Here is a 25461-nt window from a genome sequence, read left to right as displayed (position 1 = left end):
GAGGTGAGTTTTCTTACTTTGTCTAATGAATGAAGTTAACTTACAGCAAAGATAACATGGTTAAAACAGTAACTTATAAAAGTTGGTCTCAGTCGAACAATCTGCTCAGCATTGGCTTTTCAGGCTCATGTGCTGCTTATTATTCAGTTGAACTAGTTCACATTACCAACTACAAATGTAATGAAAATCAAATGACTGACCTTTTAGCAAACAGGAAAAGTGAGGTATCTGTGGAAACCACTCATGTTTACCACACGGCTTACAAAGCCAATGTTTTTACAGTTTATTTTGTGGCTTTGGAGATGAATAGAAAACAACTTCCATCCTGCCATTATGTCAAATTTGGCAGGCACGTTGCTTGTGTCACAACCCCGCTTTGGCTCTGAACTCTCGTTGGACTCCATCTCCCAGAATCCCCTGGGAAATCACATGACTCCAGCCTCACTCTCGCACTCCAACTAGCGCTCCAGTTCCCCAGAGTATTGATCTATATCACCTGTTCTTCTCTGATTGGTTTAGTTTAAAGCCCGGGCTTGTAGACAGTTTCATTGTGAGGTATTGCTACTGTCCATAGAGCTACTGAGCGTTTTTTCTGACTGTTTATTCCTGTTCCGCCTTGTTTTTTGACCTGCCTTTTGCCTGATCCCTTTTAGACTGTTCACCTGGTTATGTTTGTGTATTTGTGTATTTTGCCCTTTCTGGATTTGACCATTGCCTGTGACCTGACTACGATTGTGGATTCTGTTTTCACTAGTAAAGCCTCTCATTCACTTTTTACCCGCGAACATCTGCGTCATTCTGTTGTGTTACACTTGACCTAAATATAACTGTATTGCTAAAGACCTGAACTGAACAGAGCTAAAAAGTGGCTAGCAACAGTTACTAAGCAGTGATGGGGAGCTAAGAAAAATGAGATGAGTCTTGAGATGGGTCCTGGATACTGACCGTCTAATAGCGACCCTTTTCTATAGTATGGCACACGTTTTTTGTCGTATACTGTATTGTATACTACTATGAAGAGTAGCATGCAGTTCACAGTATATAGTAGTGCAGTACTCAGTATGTAGTATAGTAATATGCCATATTCCTAAACTAACACAACAAGCAGCAGGTTTGGGGATTAGAGAGCAGGCCCATAATGTTCCAATGAAAAGAATCCTGTGATTTTCAGCTACAGCTTTGTAAGATCTACCAATTTGTTTTGTCTTAACGTTTTCATCTTAAAAAAAATAAAAGAAATAAAATAAAACGCCCAAAAACCTCCTAAAAACAGCTTTTCAAAGCGAGGCTCCCAAAGTTCAACAAAAAAGAGGCGGCTCACAAATTACACATTACTAGTGGAGAGCTCCACAAAGGCTGCTGGAAAGCACAGTAGCTTCTCAGAACTGATAATCACAAAGCCCTGCACCCCATAGCCACATGATCATTGCACTATTCTGACACTTTGTAGAAGCTGTTCCTTTTTCTAAATAAGTCTTATTGCTTCACTCAGTGCCACTCACCACACTGCAGAGAAAAGCTCCCGACCACAGATGACACAAGTACACCCAGCACTTCACACACTTCAGTTAATCATATTTATTATCCTTCATTTAGCCTCTTGTTCTCAGGATCAATTACCGGAATTGTGCAGCTTCCCATTTTTACCTGCTTGAGAACTGATATCTGTTTCACAGCTCATCTGCTTTTTGTGCAAAAAAATAGTCAGTTGGTTTTTCATAGTGGCTGCAGACTCCTCCCACTATTGTTCATGCTCCTGTTTCGGCAAAGCATTATGGGCCATGAAATTTTAGCATATGATTACTAGTGCATGCAAGTTTTGCATCCTTCTTTTGTCTGAACATAGTGAAAAAGGAAGGAAATATAGTTCATGGAGACACAGAAAACACGCACAGACCCCAACTTGCACGCTCTCTTCCAGTAAGTGACAGATGTATCAGACAGATCGTAACCAAAGGTAGGTAAAATTCTCTTTAGTAGAACTGTTCTCTATGCAATCCGTAGTTTTGAAACTGGCATTTTAAATTGAAGATTTGTGCAGCATGGTCACTTTATTGTGGATAATTACAACTATAAAAAACTAGACAACGCTAGCATAATTTGCTGGATGTTTAATGGTGACATTTTTTGCACACAACTCATAAGGGAGATTCATAGAGAAAGAGAATAAAACCTTTATAATCCGTATGCTATATTTGTGAATTATCATCTTTGTTGCTTTTGGTAATTGACTGTGGCTTGTTTGTTAAGTTTGCTCCAATGGTATCATTTGTTTGTGTGTCTTGGTGTAATTAGTAGCACCGTTTAGTGGATTTTTTGCTACAGTGTCATCAGCACACTTAGGACGAGAGTGTAAAAATGTGTCTGGCGTAAGACCATTAAACAAATATTCAGCACACTGTGGCATGAGTGTAGACGGAGGCGTGGGAAAGGCTGTATTTCTCCCATAAGAAGTACTCTTTATTTATATCCTTGTTGTGTTTGCACTATAACACCCAGAAGAACAGCCCTGTAGCATGAAATGGTTCAACTTTTTAACGGAACTCTGCAAACAGTAACCAGCTATCTTTCTTACTTGTCCAGCATTTACGTAGGGCAGCATTCTATATCTTCTCACATAGCTTCAGCTCCCCCCTAGAGGTTCTCACCAGACACCACATATCCCCTTCTCTTAGGAAAATGAACAGTCTGGAGGAATAAGCACTTCCAAAAATAACCCCCCTTAACAGTGAGAACACTACAGTATTCAAAAGAATTAGTAGGAATATTGATCACATCGTTAACAATGTGTGCCATTTACAACCAAGCATTTCTTCCATCTTGACTACAATATAACATAAATTAAATGATCAATGCAATAACAACAATTACATAAGACCACAAAGCAGCTACTGTATATCAGTTGTTACAGATATACACGTCTATCTACATAGGACTGTGTTTTGTCATCATTTACGTCACATAATCTTTAGGCCATACAGGTGCTTTTCTAGACCTTGATGAGGCTCTGACCTGTGTATTTTGTGAAGGCTTTGCAGTGTCAAAGTCCATCAATGACAAAGCACTTGAATCCTCCCTCTCCTACTGTAGGAGCACAGGTGCTAGGTGAGATGCATTCCAGCACTGTCCATCTGACAGTTTGTAGGAGAAAGGCCCCTTCTTCTCCATGACTTTAAGGGGGTCCCCCAAACTTAGACTGGGTCTTTGGAAGAATGGCAGGTTTCCTCACTCGGACACATGATCCACACTGAAAAGAAACACGCCTTGCTCTGCGCCTCTTGTCTGTGTACGCTTTGCTTTTGGCTTGTTGTGATCCACCCTATCAGAGACCTCCAGTAATGGTGGTGTAGTGTGGGAGACTGGAACCTGGACACCTGAAACATAGAGCTTTGTGCACATGAGTCTTCCATGTAACAGTTCTGCAGGGGAGCACTGGGTTGTAGCATGTGGGGTTGCACGGTACGCTTGCAAGAAATCTTTGGTGAACTCTTTCCACTCTTTGTGCTCCAGTGAAGCGGTCTGCAAACAGTCCTTCAAGCTGTGGTTGAAGCATTCAACTTCACCATTAGCACACGGACAGATGACGTTCCGTGCACAGTTCCTCTATCCTGTAGAAATAATGCAAACTTATGAGAGGTGAACTGTGGTCTGTTATCGGAAATCAGTTCCTTTGGATTGCCCTCTCTACTGAACACTGAAGACAGAAACTGGATGACAGGCTGTTTTGTAGCATGTGCTGTAAAAGCAATCTCAGGCCATTAGCTAAAATAATCTATCAGCGTGATCACAAAGCGACAATTCAGGGGTGCATTGTCAAATGGCCCCATGATGTCAATTGCAAGTTTTTCCCAAGCACTGGTAGGGTATGGCACCGGTTGCATTGGTGTTGGATGCGTGAAAGCAGACCTGTCATGTAACTGGCATGTCACGCATGCTTTGATGGATGCTTCCACTTGAGCATCCATCCCTGGCCACCAGTACAACTCCTCTCAGTCGTTTTTTTTGTTTGGACAATGCCTTGATGGGGATCATGTGCCAGAGAAATAAGCTTGGGCTTGGGCTTCCGGGACCACAAGGCGGCTTGTGCCTAGCACCACACAGCCATCTTGGAAGGAAAGTTCATTTTGCAGCCTGAAGTATGGTTGTAGTGCTGGATCCAGGGCTTTTGCAGACTTAGGCCATCTGGATGTGAGTAATTTGTGGAGTTTGTACTGGTTTGTCTTTTCAGTAGCTGAGTAAGCACAGCCCTAATACCATAGTCTGATGCATCTGTGGTGACTGTGGTGGCCAGTTCTGGGTTAAACACTGTGAGTGCAGGGCTGCTGACTATGAGCACCTTGACTCTCTCAAAACTTTGTTGGGCCTCTTGTGTCCATACAAATGAAGCAGAACCACGAAGCAGGCAGTGTAATGGCTCCATGACAGCTGCATAATTTGGTATGAATTTTGCGTACCAAGATGTGAGCCCCAAAAATGACCGAAGACTGACCACATCTGTAGGTGGTGGAGCTTGCGACACTGCAGCCACATGTGAAGCATCAGGCTGCAGCCCTTTTGTTGACACAGTATGCTCAAGGAAAGACAGTTCAGGTTGCCTAATATGACACTTGTTAAGTTTCAGCTAGAGTCTTGCCTTGTCTATGCGCTGCAGAACAGACTTCAGATTGTTGTCATGTTCCACAACTGTTGCCCTTGAGACGATTATATCATCCAGGTAGCTTTGGACTCCTGGCTGACCCTTTAGAATGATGGACATTATACGTTGGAAACAGCTAGGTGCCAAAGCTAACCAATAACGAACGTGCTTAAAACGACAAAGACCATCATGTGTAATGAAAGCAGTGATATTACGGCTGTCCTCATGCGGCATGACTTGATGGTAAGTGCTCTGAAGGTCTAATGTAGAGAAGTGTTGCTCCACGTAACTCAGCAAACAATTCCTCCATATGTGGCAAAGGAAAACTGTCCACTACCACTCCCTTGTTCGGCTCCGTTAAATCAACATTCAACATCAACATGACTCCCCCATCTTTCTTTCTGGTGACCACTATTGGAGAGACCCATTCAGTTGCATCAGTTGGCTCAATTACATCTTGATCAACCAGTTTCTTTAACTCTGCTGAAACTGCGTCAAATACTGAAAAAGGCAGGTGCCGTAGTTTCTGGTGCACAGACTGGACATCTGATCAGATTTTTACATGATGAGAGAAGCCCTTTCCACAGCCAAGAGCAGTGTCTTGTCTAGCTGCCACTGTGGAGACTAAATGGTTGTGTGGAGCTGAACTGACGACGCCATTAAGTATCTGTAACTGTAACGCTGAGAATAAGTCCCTGCTAAGCACTGCAGATCCCTGCTGCACGATATATAGTTCTGCAGTGGCACTCCGGTCACCGAACCTTACGTTAGCTTTCAGACAACCATTTTCAGGTTTAACTTTGGTGCAGAAAGGGCAGTATGGGAGAAAAACTGTTTACACAGTGATTTGGGTAAAATGGAGACAGCTGAGCCTGTGTCTAGCATTAGCTCAAGTTTCTGTGTCTGACCATTGCCAACACAAATTTGCACTGTACACATTATTTTGCCTGCGTCGTGTGCCTTACACTCAATGTTCAAGACAGTCACTTCAGGAGAAGTAACCTCAGAAACTTTCTTGGTTCACCAACATATTTTGGCAAAATGTCCTTTCTTATTGCAACTCCTGCATAGTGCGTTTCTCGCAGGACATCCAGGAGGAGCATGTTGTACCGAACCACACGCAGCTTGCTAGCCTGCTGTATAGCATGAACTGCTCCGTCTGCAGCTCCCATCATCACCTTAGCTTCTGCCACAGCAGTTTCAATTTGGCACGCTATTGTCATGGCTTTCTTAATGTCGAGTGGCACTTCTAAGAGCAAACCCTCTCTAATGCGGGTTAAGTTTGTCTTTTCTACAAGCTGATCTCGAATCATTTCTTCCTCCATAGCACCGACTTCACAAGTGGCCACGAGTTCTCTCAGAGCTGAGATGTATTGATCACTAGATTCACCAGTGTGCTGGCTGCACTGGCAAAACCGATAACGTTCAGCCACAACATTAACTTTTGGCAAGAAAAAGCCCAGAATAGCTGTTAAAGCTGTTGCATACGAGAATGGCGCTGAAGTTGAGCCAACCTGCACCATTTCTACAGTCCACTGGTGAGCCACCCGTCACTTTCAAGTCATGGATTAGAGTGGTCGACAACTATGTGCTTGCCTTGGGGGAAGAGCTATTGGAGGCGAGGAAGCGGGCTCTTCTTATCCATTGTTTAGGAGCAGAAGGCCAACGAATATTCTACACACTGACTGTCGCTGATGAGAGCGTCGCCATATGTTGTGTTTGCACTATAACACTAGAACAGCCCTGTAGCATGAAATGGTACAACTTTTTAAGTAACTCTGCAAACAGTAACCAGCTATCTTTCTTACTTGTCCAGCATTCATATAGAGCAGCCTTCTATATCTTCTCACATAGCTTTAGCTCCCCCTAGAGGTTCTCACCAGACACCACACATCTGCAGAAAAGGCACATCCTACAAAACGTCCGGGGATAGCAGGCAGGTCATTTCAGTGTATTAAACTGCAGCTATTTATAATTAATGTCTCTGTCATGTAGATTTGTATGTGTGTGTATGTGCGCACATGCATATGTACGCTAGCATGTACAGAAGAGGGCATTCGTGGAAAGGCCCACAAATATGTGGTATGGTTATGGGTGTATGGTGTATTTATCAAATGTTATGCCTTGTGTTTGGTTATTCTTTTAAAATTAGTGGAGTCACTGATGTAAGAGAGTACTGAGTGTTGTACAAGCCGCGCTGAATTCAGTAGTTTTGTTTTTGATAGATGCTGAAAGCTTTTGCATTGCATGTTCTGTAAGAAGGTTTTTCCAGTCATTGATAGTAATATTTTTCCTAGTTGTGCAGTTCATCAGAGTGGCTTTTTTTAACATTCAAAGTCACTTTTACAGAGTTGGACGGGGTGCATGGTGAAACTCTGCATACTGTTCCCCTAAAGCCCCTTCTTGAATCATGGAGAGTGTGGTGGACGTCACACAGCCCACCCTCCCAAAAGGTCAGCCATCCCAGTGGTTTATACCATAGGGCGCATGGAGTCCCAACCATCACAAATGCTGTGGGTTACCCACTCATCAGCAGGTGCCCCCATTCCTTTCTCAGGGCTGTGTCTTTGCTGCACAGCACCTCCTCCTCTGACCCTGGCGGCCAGCTGAGCTGCAGCTCTGTGGGCGTCCTCTCCATTAGCATGTCGAAGTGGAGAGACAAGTGAGCTCTACGGCCTGGGCACTACTAGGGATGCTGACAGCTCTTTCTGCATTGCCAGCACACCAACCTTTCCCTAGAGCTCACTATGAGGCTGCACAGCACATATGCTCCTTCTCAAGCTTGCCCGCACCATGGCACTGTATTGCTCGCCACTGCGATTCCATGCTGTGGATGACCTCTGCCCTTTCTGCTGCTGAGAATGCTACTTAAAGGCTGGCTGGTGAGGCCAGGAACCTCTAGGAAACTCCACTAAAATGTTACAAATTTTCAAATGGATGTAAACATAGCACACATAAAGCACTAACAATTGCAAGCCTCCTATAATAAATCACTGTTTCATAAAACAGCACAGTTTTCCTGTCTGCATTGTTTTCATATCTTTAGTTTCATCAGGCAGAGCACTCTAATTTGTATCTTTTGTTGCTGTATTGTGTGTGTGGATTTGTGATATCTTTTCCATTGTTATAGTCCAATCCTGGAATTGTCTTTACCTGGATAACTGAAGGACTTTCAGGTAAACAACACTTTCTGGGCACCTGTTCCCTTTGCACTGACTTGTTATTGTTTTGAACGTGAACATTTCAGCAGAAGGGGCTACTTAAAAAGTGTTTCTTTTCTGTTTCTTCTGTCTTCAGCTTCAACTAGGATCATGGACTTTAAATGTGGAATTCTCTCATTGATCATCCCGCTGTTTTTTGCAGGTAAGATATTTTGCTCTTACTAAATTGTTGCATGTCATCTACTGTAACTGCATATTGCCTATTCATCGCAGCTCATTGGTTTGAACAGTAGGGGTCGCTATTACTCCTAACATTGACAGACCTAAAGTTATAATTGCAAAATATGATTACAATATGATTGCACAACACCACCTATCATAATAAACAAACCATTTCTCTAAAAAAGGCGCTTCAAAACATTAAGAAAACAGCACAATATCCTATGACCACAACATCTACACACTTAGAAACACCTTGTATTGGCCACTGTATGAGCTCCACCCTATAGATCCACTATATATGTGTACAATTACATACTAGACTATCTGTGGCTGCACAATTTATCATCCACTCTCGACTTCATTTATAATTGGTCAGCTCATGACCACAGGGAGCTGTTGTCCAGATATTGTTTGGGTGGCGGATCACTGACAGTACAGCAGTGACACTGAGCTTCACTGTAGGTTTTTTTTTTGGGGTCATAAGCAGCGTTATTTCTCCTCCAAACGTGGGAGCTTGGAGTTCAGGGCCCAGGGGACGGACGCATGCCACAGTGGATTTTTCAAAATGTTCTGTATTACACTACAAATTTTACAAGCTTTAGCATAACCATGGCGGTGTAGTGCGCTGCCTATGTTTTCTCAGTGTACCCACTGCTTTTGAGGTCCTTCTGGAGCTCTTTTCAAGTGTTCTTTGACTGTTTGACTGCCTGATCAGAAATCTTACATTGAGCTCCTGTGCTTGGCTGGTTGATTGAGTGATGTTCCTATCACTTGTGGATAATGGCCCCATGGGACTTATAGGAACATTTAGTTAGTAGTTGAGAAATTCATCTGTAATCAGTGACTTTGCTATGCTGCCCAACTATTTTGTTGCAAAGGTCTTGGGAAGGTCTTTGCTTCTACACATCATGACATGTTTCTTGCATGACAGCTTGATCACAAATTATATGCTGACTTGCTTTTTCTTACTGTGGTCATTTTGTCCTGTGTCATTCCATTTTTAATAGACTGGAATGCTATGATTTCTTTTTAGCTGTGTAGTTTTATTGAGGTAATACCAGTATCTGGTATAAAGATCATGTGAATAGCTGTATTGTAAATATGTTTAATAAAAAAATGTTGACATGTTGAATCTTTATTTCTCCCACTGTAAGTGAAATATGTAAAGTTTCATAAAGTTGAAAATCAAGTGATTTATCTCCCTAATTGAATGTTATTGTGAACTTTTCCCATTAGGAATTTAAATAGGGCTACTGGTAAAGAATCTGTCTATCTTTCTCATTACCACAATAAGCCTATGCTTGTATAATTTGCATGTAAACTCTACTATGTTAATCTATAGCCTTTTATATTGGGTTATTTATATTCACTTTGTTTTTGCCATCTGCCAGTACAGAAGCATATATGAAAAATATGGTAGCACTTTACAGATGAGTAATACGTGAGTAATAATACAGCAATATTATGGTAAGATGTCATACTTACAAAAAATAACATGCTTATTTTCAAGTTGTTATTTAAGAATAAGTAACTGTAGCATTAATAAATTGGTAATAACATGTAATAATAAAGTAGTAGTAACATTTTAATCTAATGTAATTTTTTAACCATGAGTGATAAGAATAGTAAAACAATAATGAAAATAAAAGTAATGTTCATATTATAATTGCACTAATGATTTCAGTGCAGTTAGCCACATTATTTCAAATCATATGCTGAAAGATACAGTAACTGAGAAACAAGTTGGACAGAAGTATGTTTGCATTTTACAGCTCAAATACCTTTTAGTTATACTGTAATTGCCACTTGTAACATTGTGCCTGACCATTTAAATACATAACAGGTAGAATTAGAAGAATTAATAGAATAGAAACAAGTAAAAGTATATTACAGTACTAAAACTACATCATTTCAGCAGGACATCATTGTTTTGGGGTAATAAATCTAAGATTATAAAACCCTACAATGATTGAAAGGAATTTGGGTGATATATTGTTTTAGTCCAGTGATAAGCAGATATTACGAAGGACACTTTTTTTTCTATACATGTGATAAATTATTTTGTATCAACTGGAAAATTTGTATTTTATTTATGAGTAATCAGAATTTCCTATCATAATTTTTCATTTTATTACCAACTAATTTCCACTACGATTAACTTCTTATGTATTAACAACCAAAAAATTAACATATATATTTTTTTGTTAGTACAGTTGGTTACTATAATATTACCATGTTGTTAACCCCTTATTACTGAGCTGTAAATTGCCACCATAATGGTCAGATATTTTGATTTCTGGGATTACTGCAGAAATGGTAATGCACACTGTTTCAGTTTCAGGTACACTGGAAGTCAGCGTGTCCTGCAGTCCTCAGACTATATGTGCTCTGCAGGAGACAGTAGTTCACCTGCCCTGCTCTTTCTCAAATGTCAATTTCAACATTAAAACTGTCTTCTGGTTCAGTCCCAAACAAAAAGCTAAATGGAGGAATGTGGAACATCCAGAGGATGTAGCTTTAGACTCAGACTACACAGGACGAGTGAGCACTGAGGCCACAAACTTCAGCTCAACTCTTACAATAAGAGAGCTGAGAGAGAGAGACTCAGGAGAATATCACCTCATGATCATCACAGAACAAGGACAGAAACATCTCAGCTCAACTGCAGTCAATCTAACAGTAACAGGTAAACAGCTGAAGTAACACAACCTGTTCTGTATGTATAGCAATTTTTGTGGTTTTGAAAGATTCATAGGATTTATGTACTGAAATATTTATTTCAATTTAGACCTGCAGGTGAGGATGAACCTTGACACTGGGCAGAGCGCACAGACACTGACCTGTATCACTTCCTGCAATTTGACCTCCGGAATTAATTCTTACACCTGGTACAAGGATGGAGCAAAGGTGGGCATGAAAGATCAGAGGGTCTTGGTTTTATCCAGCATGGATGTTGGCAGCTACTCCTGCTCTGTTAGCAGCCATGAAGAAATCCGCTCTAATGCATTGTGTGAGTATGACAACTGTTTATAGCTAACGATTCATAAACGATTCAGTCCAATACATGATAATATTCTAATTTTACAGGTGTGTTGGATGAAAACTGTTGGAGTGTGACCTATACAGACAGAAGAGTGTGTGTTTTGGAGGGTTCTTCAGTGGATTTTTCCTGTACTTACTCACTTCCCCAAAGTTATACAGTTAATGAAAATTTCTGGCATTACAACTGGTTTAAGGAGAAGCCAAAGGATCTGCGTCAGGAAGAGCAGTTTGCTGGTCGAGTGGAGTACATTGGAGATAAAGAGAGAAAAAGCACTTTGAGAATAAGAGATGTGAGAAAGAATGACTCTGGAGATTATTACTTTCGAGTCATCACTCAAACTGAAGGAGGGAAATTCTCTGGGAAACCCGGAGTCATTCTAAATGTTACAGGTAAACATTAAACATTAGTTATTAATTTTTTAATCACTATTTGATGTGTTAATTTGATCAATATTTTTCTGTGTTCAGCTCTGCAGGTGAGCGTGATTCCCAGTACAGCATCAGATGAACTGACAGTAACACTGGTCTGCAGCAGTACCTGCACTCTGCCTAACAACCCTACTTACATTTGGTACAAGAACAGACAGCCTGTAACTAACAAACTCACCAGAGACAACAAGCTGTACCTGAAGTGCAGTGAAGATGCAGGAAACTACTCCTGTGCTGTGAGAGGACATGAGGAGCTCCACTCTCCTGATCAAACACTCAGTGACTGTGAGTCCTGTAAAACACACATCTGTACGGTCATAAATAACATTTCTCAGTTTTTATTTTCTGTATTTAATAATGGAACATGGCTTATCTCTGAAGGTGGTGGAGGACCAAAGGAGAGCTCAGTGCTGATCACAGTGGGAGTGGTGGTCTTTCTGCTTATAATACTCATCACAGCAGCTGCTCTGTGGGTGTGGTAGGTACAGTGCAAACATATGTGCTACTGTTCAACGTTTGGCATCAATTTTGTTAAAGATACTTGATGATGATTCTAATATAATACTAATACTCATTCAAACAATTTGTATAAAGCTGTAAAAATAAGGAAATTGAGACAGTTGTATAGCATTGAGAATGAATTTATAATAAAATGAATTTCCAGAATGACGACAGGCCTTAAGTCTGTCAAAGCACCACCAACTAATCATCATGCCCCACTAAACCCACTGTTTTGTACATGCTTTCATAGTGGCATGTAGCAAAAAATGAGCAATGTGAAACTAAACTTTGTGCAAGCTGTAGCATTTTTTGCTGTGTGAACCCCCAATTAAAAGACTGCAATGATTTACCACAGGAAGGGTTGCATGTATCACTTTGTACTGGCTATATTGTAAGGATGTGCTGATTGTTGTGGGAAAACAGATTACCTAAATGGGTAGCCCTTTGATAATTTGCTGTACTGTTGATTCTCTTTTGAAAGTGTGTAGAACTGGAGCTGCTCTGTGTGCTACACTGTTTCCCATCACTGTATAAAACATGCACAAGCCTGCCTTTATTGTTGAATGCACATTTTTTCAGAGTAAGCATGCATACAATAAGAGCTCAGTTTGGATTAATCAGCACTTAATTAATTCATTGTTTTATTTACTCAGAGTACATAAAACACACTGATGTGTGAGATTTTTTTTTATATGTTTACTTGTTCAAAATCATAGTTTGTGAAACAAATAAAAAAAATGGGTTAATGAAATTTTGGCTTTGTTAGATCACATTTATATCCAATAATTGCAATAACAGCATCGAGAAACTATGTGATTAATGGAGAATGGCAACAACACTGGAACATTTTTTTTACTCTTTGGTTTTTAAGCACACCCATAGAATCAATGGTGACCAGTGGGGTTCATTTAGTGTTTGCCAGCATTATCAAGCATTGTCAGGGCTTCACTTTTTGGTGATGAGGTAGGCTGCCTTTTGTTGTTATTTAGATATTGATCATAAAAATGTAGTATGATGCTAACATTGCTTGACAGAAGATCAAAATGCTCAGTATAGGTTAAGTCAAAACAGAGGATACAGAGTGTCCTTCATAGCTAAAACCTATTTCACAAGATCAACAACTACTACAGCTGTCGGCTAATTTACCTCTGAGTGGTTGTACTTTTAGGAACCTAGCTAAAAGATATAAGCTTTGTGAAAGGACTACAATGCTGCTCTTCCCCTAGGAGATTGATTTATTCTACTTAATTAATTATGATGAGATACCATTATATTTTTGCCTGATCATGCTGTCCAAGTACAAATAACAATTCTTTATATGGTAGCAGCATTTGGTCAGAGTGAGGAACAAACTCCTGTGTTTCTTTTGTCTGAGGGCATTGCAACATTACAAGCCTATAGGCACTTGGCATTTGGTTCATAGTGATTTGCTGCTAAAGAAAAGTCAAGAATGCCTTTGCTATGTTATTTTTCTTTGTAATATTGCCTCTACAGCAGTCTTTGAGGTGGAATGGAAAGTCTGAAAAGAAGTTAACTACAGGCTTCATTACCTGCTTAAGAGTTTGATGTAGTTGACTAGTATTACATAAATCTCTGTGAGGGTGGTTCACCCAAAGTATTACTTTACCCAGCTCTCTGAGTGATATTTTTATCATGTAAAGTTGGCCATTCAAGCAGTTCAAAACATGTATGTCACGTTTACATACCAGTCCAGGAGAAATATTGTTAATGCTGCATCCAACTTTATACCTATTGCATGTAATAATTTCACCACTGAACAGTGTTTTCAATGTGGATTCCTGTTTTAGCACATTTCTTGTCATTAAGTTTTTCAGCAGCACAGCATGTCTTTTTCCTCACTAGCAGAACCTAACAGCACAGATTTCACCATGTTTTCTTAGCCAAGCAGACAAAGGTGGGGGCCATATTATGTGGTGTAGGGGAGGGTCTTATAAAATGACTGACAGGAGGTCAGTGTAAACACCTCTGCTCCGCCCTTCAGTTTTCCAAATGGGGTTTCTCAGGTACATAATACACTTATGCTGATGCCACAGCTAAAACAAGTCTTTTTATCAGGTTCTGCATAATTATAAAGTTTATTTCACTAATAATGAATTAAATAAAATGACTACTGCACTGTTACATTATTAATATAACAAGTAATTCCAAACCTTCGAACAGTAGTGTATATTATATTTTGAAAGTGATCATTCAAATCAATGCAGATATGTTATTTTGACTTTATTCTTACCGTTGGTTTCTCAGGACGAGAAAGTCTAAAGGTGGCAGGAGCTCAGGAGAGAGTGGACAGGTGAGCATGTTAGAGAGGAGGACTGTGTGAATATGTGACACGATCAAATATGACACAGTTCATGTGTTTCCTCTTTCCCTCTATCTTTTTCAGCATGACTCTGCTCATGTTTATGACAACCCCTCAGCCATGGACATGAGATCTGACCCCACGAGCAGAGTGTCAGATAATCAAGATGACGTTCACTACTCCAGCGTTCAGTTCAAACCCTCTCACTCACAGGAAAAGCGTCCATCCTCCAGACACCTTGAAGAAACCATGAAAGAGCCGGATGTTGAGTATGCAGCTGTGAATTTCAGCAGACACACTGCTGCCAAAAAGTGAGTAAATCATGTTATTACATTTACACTCAGCTTAGCTCATTATATTTGACTGATTAGAAACATAACACTTTAAGTGATTCATACATGCTGTGTAGTACAATACTGTGCAAAAATCTTAGGCACCCCAGGACATTGTTCAAAACTGTTTGCCATCAAATGTGTTTTTACCAGTAGAAATACAGTACACCTTAATGTGGATGCAAATAAACAAAAAAAAAAAAAGAAAAAATAACAATAATTTCATATTTTGAAAAAATTTGTTAATATCTTGGGAGCTAGCTTGAAGAATAAAGTTTAGTTCCAGATGTCTCCGCAATGTCCCCAGCTATGGCATGGGTTTGTTAAATTGTATCATCAGCACACTTGATTTAACATAATGATGTATTGATTAGCCAGTTATTGGATAATAACCACAATAAATACCAGGCTGCCATGAAGAGAGGTTTGGAAATGGTTAAACAAACACATTGAAGTACAAAAAAATCATTACTCATTCCATTAATGTTATTTAAATATATTTATGATAACATTATTATTAGTGTTTGTCTGAGCACATATGTTTAGTGTTTTTCAATTACCTAAACTGTTGCACAGTACTGTATAAACTTAAAGTAGCGGTGCCACGTTTGTCATTTTGGATGGACATGACAAATATTCGGGTAGACCATATTTCAATTTCACTCCAGCGGATGGGGATATAAGCTACACCAAGTACAAATCATATGAGGCATTTTATATACACTGTATGGCCAAACGAATGTCGCCACCCCATTGATGATTGTGTGTAGGTGTTTCAGCCGCACCCTTTTATAACAGGTGTATTAAGTCAAACACATAGATAGGCAATCTCTGTAGACATTCACAGTAAAATAGGTCACACTGAAGACCTCAGTGACTTTAAACATGCCACCGTCATAAGATGCCTCCTGTGCCACAAGTCAGATCATGACATTCCTGCCCTGATGGATCTGCCCTAGTCAACTGTAATGCAATTACTATGAAATGGAAGCATATAGGAGCAACAACAGTTCAGCTATAAAGCAGTAGAACACGCAAACTCACAGAGGGGCCAACGAGTGCTGAAGCACATGGTAAGTAAAAATTGCCAATCCTCTGTTACGTCACCCACTACAGAGTTCCAAACTGACTCTACAAGCAACATTAGCACAAGAACTGTATGTCAGAAACTTCATGAAATGGGTTTCCATGGCCAAGCAGCTGCACACTACCCACTACACACTTCACTATCTGCCAGGCTGATGGATGAATCTGGTTTGGCAGATGCCAGGAAAATGCGACCTACCACCATTTTGGTGTGGAGGAACTGCAGTGGCCTAAACAGAGCCCTGACCTCAACCTCACTGGACACCTTTGGGGTGAATTGTATAGAGTTCAATGTCCAACATCAGTGTCCAACCACACAAATGCTCTTTCTCTGCTATAGCCATAAGACGGGGACCAACTCTGTAAAAAAAAAAAAAAAAAAACTACTGATAGTGGACTGAGGAGGGACAAACTGGCGACAAAGTGAAGAGTGCCCAAGAATCAACAATGTGTGAGGGCAGTGAGGGCTATCCTGTCTGGTCTGATCCAACAGAAGGGCTACTGTGGCATGTCACAGAAATATTTAATAATAGTTATGGGAGGAATCTGGCACAACACATATGCATATGGGGCACCATAGCTACAGACTGATAAGAGTGCCTATGTTCTGTTTTCTTTTACATTACATGGATGGTCGGGTATGTGTGCATCATTCACCCGGGGAAGTGATGGCTCCAGGATGCACAGTGAGAAGAAAACAAGCGGAGTGTGATGCTCTGGGCAATGTTCTGCTAGGGAAATCTGGGTGCAGCCATTCTTTTAGATGCCAATTTGACACATGCCACCTACAAAAATGTTATTGCGGACCAGGTACACCCAAACATGTGGAAAGCAGGGGTGAGAGGGTGGGTGACCCCCAGATTTTAGGGCTGTTTTACTGGAACTGCTAAATAACGAAAGAACAGAACTTTAACTATTTTGAGCATAGCAAAGACCCATGTGTGCTTTTGTAGGGTGGAATTTGCATTTTCACTTCTTTTATATACCTAATACCTAAACATAACATTATGACCACCTCCTTGTTTCTACGCTCATTGTCCATTTTATCAGCTCCACTTACTATATAGGTGCACTTTGTAGTTCTACAGTTACAGACTGTAGTCCATCTGTTTCTCTGCATACTTTGTTAGCCCCCTTTTACCCTGTTCTTCAGTGGTCAGGACCCCCATGGACCCTCACAGAGCAGGTACTGTTTGGGTGGTGGATCATTCTCAGCACTGCAGTAACACCGATATGGTGGTGGTGTGTTAGTATGTGTGTTGCACTGGTCTGAGTGGATCAGACACAGCAGTGCTGCTGGAGTTTTTAAACACCTCAGTGTCACTGCTGGACTGAGAATAGTCCACCAACCAAAAATACCCAGCCAACAGCGTCCTGTGGGCAGCGTCCTGTGACCACTGATGAAGGACTAGAGGATGACCAACACAAACTGTGCAGCAGCAGATGAGCTATCGTCTCTGACTATACATCTACAAGGTTGCCCTCTCTCAACTATTTTTTCAACCATTGTTATAATCTTCCACTGGATGCGCCCTGCCACACTGCACACATGGAATGGTTTGAGGAACATGATATAGAGTTCAAGGTGTTGCCGTGGCCTCCAAAGTCCCCTGGTCTCAATCTGATCGAACATCTGTGAGATCTACTGGAGTCCGAATCGCAGCAGCTCCAACACGCAACATATGGGACTTGGAGAACTTGCTGCTAACGTTTTAGTCCCAGATATCACAGGACACCTTTAGAGCTCTTAGACAAGGTTGTGGAATTGGGTAGGGATGGTAGGGACACAAACAGCTTAACATATTCAAGTTAACAAATCTCATTCTGTACTATGAGTCCAACCTCCTAAACCCACTATCGCTAACAGGATTGTCTTTGCCGTTTCTTGCTAACATGTGAGGGGCTGCAGTTACCTCTGGTTGTAAAAAGTGCCAAAGCTCTGTCAACTAGATGTGCATGTAGGCTAAGAGAAAGACACTCTCCAACAGTTGTGTGGGCAAAAATTGCATCTCATATTGATTCAATAAGGAGAATGCTCTTGTTAGCTTTGAACACCACTAGAATGGTAAATCCCACCACCATGCAGTCACAGTTTATGCTCAAGAAGCAACTCGAGTAGATTCTCGCAAGTGCCTAGACAAAACAACAAGAAGATGCTTGGCACTGCCTGCAAAATACTGTAGGTTCAATATGGCACCTCGCTAGGCAAGATATGGGAGACTATGAGCCACAAGATGGGAATCTATCTCAGCTTTTGAAATTCAAAGCAAAGTATGATGCCCATTTCTGTAGTTGGCTATATCATGGTCATGAATATATCTCTCTTCCAGTGCAAAATGAGATTTTGCAATTGTTAGGAAATTGTATTGTCAGATGTATTGCACTATCCATTTAGTCTCTACCAGATTTGGGACGTTGAGCAGACAGTCTGGAAAATTCATGGCCATATTTCCAGCAGCAGCTGCAGGTTCAGAAGGACCAGCAGCATCCCAACGAAAAAGCCCAACCAGGTGGACAGTGAAATGGTCCACATGGCAAATGGACTGCATGAAGTGTTCGAAAAGGGCAAAACTGTGCTGAGACCTCTACTGGCATAAGGAGTGATTGAGGAGCTAGAGTGTCTGAACAAGTCCCTGCAAAAACAGACAGAAACTGGCGCAGGAATGAGAAGTGCAGTAGAATGTGTCAGATCCACTTTACAAGGCAAAATGAATGAGAAAAGGTTTGGACAAAGCAGTGACAATGGCTGACTCCCTTGGGATTGAGCCCCTTCAGATTCCTCTCGAAAGACTTCTACAAAAATGCAACATAGGGTAGGTGTTCAGTTTGAGGAGATGTCCAACGAACCAGGTCTAGATGTCTCACAGAAGTTGGAGGAAACTGACTGGAGAAGTAAATGGTGTTATTGATCAGTGACCAGAACTGAACAGGGAGAATCTAAAGACAAACTAATCATGTTTCCAGAACACTTCCAAATCTAGTGTTGAAGTGGTTAATATCATGAGAAAAATGACAGTTGAGGTGAGAGGCCTGTTTGACCAAGTTGAAACCCTAGTCAGGCTGCTTTTAGTCATCCCAGTCTCATCGACTGAGGCTGAAAGAAGTTTCAAAGCTCTCAGGAGACTGTGCCATCTCTACCTGGACAAACTGGACAACACTGATGTGAAACAAATATGCCCACAGTTCCTTTCTGTTACAGACAGACATAGACATGTGTTCGGTGCCTTTAAATAGGAGCAAGACAGTGGAAACTGGACTATTTGTATTTAGGGTGTGGATGCAATTAACAGTTTTTTAGATGCGAATACAAATTTACAGATCATTTGCTTGAAAAGTTAACAGTACCTGTCTTAAAAAGTGTTCTTTGAGGGTCCATCCAGCAACTTCTTGTGTTCTGTAATTACAGTACTTGGTTTTTGGTTACGTAGACTACAATACCAGGTTATGCCAGGTGCTCCACTTACACTAATGTATATGTATAATGTTGATGTATGAGAGATGTTGATTAACTATAGCTGGAGTATAGCTGTTAAACTGCCTATTTGTTTGACATTAGCTGCATTTACCTTGTTACAGAAGTCAGTAATCAACATATTCTTGTGTTCAGTAGAGAGAAAAAGCTACATGTCCATCCCTGAATAGCGTTCTTAAATACCAACATAACTTCGATGCTGATGCTAAGATGCGGATGGTTTCCGGCATTTGTCCCTTCAGTCTTAATGAGTTGGTTAATGGTTGTACCACGTTCAGAGCTGGATAACTGTAGTTACTGTTTATCTAATGCTCAGTGATGCTCAGCAAATGGCTCACATTTGTGGTTATTGATAAAGCTGGGATCATAATGCTGCCAGATGTGTACATCCTCTTCTCATGTTCCACAGGCCTCTAGATGCAGGAGCAGCTGATGACCCATCTCAGATATACAGCCAGATCCAAAAACACAATTCCCCAACCTGAGCAGCACAAAACCTTTTCTGTGCAAGAGTTCTGGATCCTGGACTGTTCCTGGATCCGGGACAGCAGACTTATTTCTGTGAAAAGTGAAGAGATCTGTAACTTAAAATAAAACTACTGAAATCAGCATCTAAAAGATCACAATACTACATAAAATGTCCCGTTTAATATGGTGATTTTGGGTTGCCCCACCTCACTGACGTTGAATGTCTTTATGAAGTACATTCATTAAAATCTTCCAGTAACACCATAATAGCAATTTGGGTATTTGGTTCATTTGGTTATTTGGTTTGTTTCCAAGCAATTTAATGTTAAAATAATATTTTTCTCTATTACTTTATTTAATTGAACAAAATAGTCATTTTAACCCGTCTCATTTATTCACTGTTACCCAAAGCTGCTCCCCTTCATAAAAAATGTAACATTCATTCATATACAGGAGTTGCATCATCTTTTTTTTCCCCAGAATGACCATCAGACAAGTCTGCATTCTTGTTCTGTTTTCTGAATTTACGCACAATAATCGATTTGGCAGCATCATTTAACATCGTTACCAAAATTATAGTTAGAAAAAAAGAATATATGTTTAATTTCTTTTATTTATGTAAACTATATGGTTTTCAGTAGTTAGTATGCAACACGTGTCAAGTTAGCCACTCCTGAATGCCACTTATGTTAGGCTATATTTGCAACCCTGTACCCCAATTTTTTAACCTTCAACTATTTTTAAATGAAAATGGCTTGAAACAAAGATTTTAATGAAACCCTTTTGCTTAAAACAATTTTATTTGCTCTGTGTTGCACACTTTTTGTTTTTTACTGCATTAATATCAGCTTAATGGAGAATATGATCTCTGTGTTCAACCTTGTTTCTTGCTTCAACCTTGTTATTCAATGAATTTTGGTGAAAATACACTTAAAATGTTTAATTTATTCGCTTATGTTACCAAAAGTGTCAATTTGATAGCGAGAGTCATTACTTAAAACTGCTAATACAAGAAAAATTACTTTTTTGTTTAGAGAGAAACTCTAAAACCCTAAAGGCTTTGAAGTAATTTAAATATAAGAAATATAAATTATTTATTTGAAAAGTTCATAAAGTTCATAATGAATTCAATTGAGACAGGCTTTTAATTTTTAAATTTAAATATTTACATTTCCCTAAATTTGGTAACAGTATTATAAAAAATGCTGTACCTTTCAGAAGATAAAACAGCTCATATAGTGTCAAATCGCTATGGTTATTTCTCACAGTGTGTTATCAGTGGGTTAGCAGTATGCTGGTGTTTTAATGTCGTTGATGTGTTTTGATTTTGTCATGTTTGCAATGCACTGAAGTGAGTATTATTATAAATGCACTGAATATGTTTTGTACTATACCTGTATGCAACATAGTGTGATATAAAATATGTTCGTAATGTACAAATAGTGAACTCATCTTTATTGTTTTCCAGTACATTTGCAAGAAACATAGTGGACCTTTAAGGCGCAAAATTCAGTTTGTATCTTGCGGGACAACAACATACCTGTACAGTACCCTTTTTTTCTGATATCGCAGTGCTGTGTTAAATTGTCTCAAGTGGAGGGCATTGAGTCCCCAGTTACCCTATATTGCCCACTTACCCAATAATTTAGAAACAAAACCAGTAGTTAAGTGGTCAACAAAATAGGTCAACAAAATATTTTTACAATAGGTAGAACCTCAAAACTGTCCATGTCTGATGGATGAAGGTTTTTTTTTTATTGTTATTTGGTATTGTCTTTAATAGCCTACTAGTTTCATGTAATATATTGTATGTTTGTAGTGGTCTGCCATAAGTATTTGCCAGGCATCAATAAACATAGCGGTTTTGTGAGCCTACATTGAGTCTACAATCTGATCTTGAGTAAAAAGACAGGGCTTTTGTGACAAAGCAGACTCAGAATCTTGTGAAAAATCCATGTGCAGATTTATTAACAAGGCTGTCCAAAACTCATGGTCAAAAAAGCAAAGCAAAAAAGGTTGTAACAGAGAAATCAGTCCAAAAGGCCAGGCAGACACAGCAAAAGGGACAAAAAGCAAAATCAGATTCCAAAAGATCAGACAGAGGTTCAAAACACCAGCAAGACAGACAAAACAAACACCCAGTAGTCAGACTAAAAAGAACTAACAACACTTTGCACAGACTGGCTGAATGGGAGGAGTATTTAAGGTGTGACTGATTAGAGAGATGATAAGGTACAGGTGGCTTAATTTTTGGAACAGGGCTAGTACTCGGGAGAGGGAGTCCTCTGGTGGCCAGATAGTGAATTGCTGACAGTTTTCTGTCTAAAAGAATAAAGTTTAAGTGCATAAACAGACAACATAACATAGTAGGGATTGTAACAATTCACAAAATTTGTAATTCACTTTGATATGATACTGTGGTGTCTCAATTCAATAATTTGTAATATAGCAGTTGGGTGCTGTGCAAAATGCAATGATGTGCAAATCATTTAAACCCTATACTTATTTGGAAATAGTACAAAAACAACATATCAATTGGCAACAGGTCAGTAACATGACTGGGTATAAAAGAGTATCTCAGAGGGGCTCAGTCTTTCAGAATTAAGGATGGGGAGGGGTTCACCACTCTGTGAAGGACTGTGGGCGTACAGAACACGATGCTGCCATCAAATTCAAAATGGGCATTTATTTTTCAAAAAAACTCAGTTTCAACATTTGATATGTCATCTTTGTACCATTTTCAATTAAATATAGGGTTTGTATGATTTGCATATCATTGCATTCTATTTTTATTTACATTCTGCACAGCAACCCAACTCTTTTGGAAATGAGGTTGTATAAAGAGTGCCTAAAAATGTACCTTTTGTTAATAAATGTTTCCATTTTCACTTTTAGCTTTTTTATGATAACGCACTAGCCGGGAGCTACTAATTGTGCTTTTCCTCTCTGCTATCGATTTTGAGTCAAAGAGGAGGCAATATTATCAGGGAAGCCCTCATTGTGGGATTGCTCATTGAATTTTGTTACATTTCATGCAATTTAATCAGTAAATAGAGTTATTTATTTGCTTCATTCTGCTGGATGTGTTGTTTGAGACCTGTATGTATTGAACTGAAAGAGTTGATTCAATAGAGACGTTATATTGTCACTCTTCAACAACATTGCTCATTATTGAAATCATGTTAGTTTGTTATATGTAAGTGTATATTGTGTTTTACAGCTTTAAACTGAAAACAAAGCTTCCATTCATGCTTGAAGAAGAATGTTGACTGTACAATTCTGTAGACTGACCTAACAGACACTCACGATTGGCTAAAAAAAGTGCATGTGACGAAACCTTCAAGAACGCTGTAGGGTGTTAGATTTAAATGGTTTTCTGGTTTAAATAGCCTATATACTGTTTCCTTTTGGGGTCTACAGATTTCTGGTAGTCAAGTTTTTTTTTTTTTTATATTTTATGCTTTCATTTTTGCATTATTTCACACCTTCTTGCCACGTATGTAATTTCACTTCAGGCTTGTTGTACCACTGGGCTTGAACTGTGCAAAACAAATAAAGAATTTAAATACATTATTTCAGAAATTCTTGTTTATTGTCAGTGTCAGTGTCTTCCCAGCCGTGCTGGACCACCCTGTTCTGCCTCTCACCTATGATGGACATCCTATGACCATCCTTATTTCTTCACAAAGTACAAGTAATTCATTCTCAACTCAAATTTCAAAGTAACGTCTGTTATTACCCCATCTGTTTCCCCATGTGTACGCTATATTATGACACTATGCAATAACCTCACATGGATATCCATTTTAAGGTTGATCCGCTATCCAGATGCTGGTGTTTATGGAAATCCTGCTGTATAACACACACAAATGTATACCTAGTCTCTCGCATAGGCTCATGTACAAACCAAGACAGAGTGAGGTTTGTGCTTCTTTTGAGTCTGATTCCAAAGTAGTTGTGTGCTAAATGAAGAATTAGACATTACTGATCAGGTGTTTATTGTAAAGTGGACCTAGCATTGATACAATGTTTTGAAATAAAGCTTTAAAGAGTCAGAATAAGCGGTTCACTCCCTTAGATTTACGTAATGTGTTTAGCCCTTCCAGGCTGTTTTTTATGTGTTTTGATGTGTTTTCTTTGTGTGTTTTGTATGTCGGGGATCTATCGACACAGACAATACCGTATTATTGTCTCTTCTTAAGGGTTCAGAGTCAGATAATAGTTGTGCCCTACCTGCTTTTGTTACATAGTGTGATGAGAACTTTCTTGACCTTAATGTGTCAAAAACTAAGGAATTAATCATTGATTTCAGGCAAAATAAAAAGGAACTAAAAGCAAGTATCATATATGGAAAAGAGGTACAAATTGTGTAAGTACTTAGGAACAGTATTTGACTCCCAACTTAAATTTGATGCAAACACAGTGCTGGCTGTTAAGAAGCGTCAACAAAGAACTCATTTACTGCGTAAGCTGTACTCTTTTCATGTTTGTAATATGGTGTTGTGCAATTTTTATCAGTTATTTATTGAAAGCGTTTTAACTTTCTCGTTTATTTGTTGGTTTAATGGGCTGTCGGTGAGGGACAAGAATATGAATGGTATTGTAAAAATCTGTTCAAAGATAATTGGAGTCCAGTAGAGAGATCTGGGCTGAAACAACAAGTAGCTAAGAAAGCAAAAGGAATTATATATATATATATATATATCGCTGTTGTCAGAAGAAAAGCTCATATCTCCAAAATGGTAACTTTACAGGAGAAGGAAAATACCTGGTTTACCTTTAGTGTAAGCCAATGGAACCAGACTTTTTTCCAAGTCATTTTGGGATCATTACTTTTCAACATGAAATTTACACACAATGTTTTTTTGGGATTAATAAAGTACTCTGAACTGAACTGGACTGTAAATTTATCTTGTCACTGAGATTTAGGGGTGGAAAGAATACTGAAAATCCCCACTTAAGTAAAAGTAATGTGACTTAGTGATAATTTGCCTCAATACAAGTAAAAGTATTAGTTAAGAAAATTACTCAAGTAAGAGTAAATAAGTAGTTAATTGGAATTGATTGGGCTACATTATTGGAAATAAACTGTACAAACAAAACTAAAATAAAACATCTTTCTGTGTGCTGTGTAAAGAACAAGGTTTACATTAAATTACATGCATTTCATGGTTAGATGATTATATGAAGCTTCCTAGTTTATCTGTTTTCAATAAAGTCTTACTGTTTATATCTGTATTTAAAAAAAAAAATACTTGATTAAGAGTCAAAGTTTTGAGCAGATCACTCAATTTTTTATTTTATTAATATTATTATTATTTTTTTTTGGTGACAGCCCTATTGCCTTTAGCTACCTGAAAGTTAGTTTAGGTGTCAACTTCTATAAACAGTAAGCATTACATTCACAGCCTGCAAATTCACTGATACCTGTATACAACATTTCTATCAATAAAATCGTCAGCAATAACAGCAGTTGTCTTTACTGTTATGTATTCCTTTGCTAAACATACTAATTATTTCATACACAATTAGAAATGTACTTTCACTTCTTTTGACAGTTAAAATTAAACAGAACAGCTATGACACACAATGACAAAAAGAGAGAGAGAGAAGAGATGGAAGGATTGATCGTCTATGTATCGGTATGGGTCAATGTTCAGCCCAAATATGCGATTGGTGATCAGTAGCCGGTCCTGAGAGCTGATCAGTGATGTAAAACATATGAGCCATATTTTGTGAGTTAAGGGCTGCTGCAGCCCTGTGTGAGGCCCCTTGATCATGGGACCCTGCAG

General features: G+C 39.3%; 1 protein-coding gene and 1 long non-coding RNA gene across 2 annotated transcripts; both read left to right on the top strand.

The window, feature by feature from the left end:
• The first annotated feature begins 1856 nt into the window (after positions 1-1856).
• On the top strand, positions 1857-7964 carry LOC118804580. The gene is made up of 3 exons (XR_005006994.1): positions 1857-1957; positions 7767-7812; positions 7934-7964. It is a non-coding gene; the product is annotated as an uncharacterized LOC118804580 (long non-coding RNA).
• Positions 7965-10965: 3001 nt separating this feature from the next.
• Positions 10966-19686, top strand: LOC118804557. The gene is made up of 7 exons (XM_036565056.1): positions 10966-11029; positions 11107-11451; positions 11530-11775; positions 11872-11968; positions 14257-14302; positions 14396-14622; positions 19611-19686. Exons 1-7 carry the CDS (start codon positions 10966-10968, stop codon positions 19684-19686), a joined length of 1101 nt encoding a protein of 366 aa, XP_036420949.1.
• The last annotated feature ends 5775 nt before the right edge of the window (positions 19687-25461 follow it).

The sequence above is a fragment of the Colossoma macropomum genome, unplaced genomic scaffold (genome assembly GCF_904425465.1).
Source record: "Colossoma macropomum unplaced genomic scaffold, Colossoma_macropomum, whole genome shotgun sequence".
NCBI classification, from domain to species: Eukaryota; Metazoa; Chordata; class Actinopteri; order Characiformes; family Serrasalmidae; genus Colossoma; species Colossoma macropomum.
This window is presented reverse-complemented; position numbering and strand designations above follow the sequence as displayed.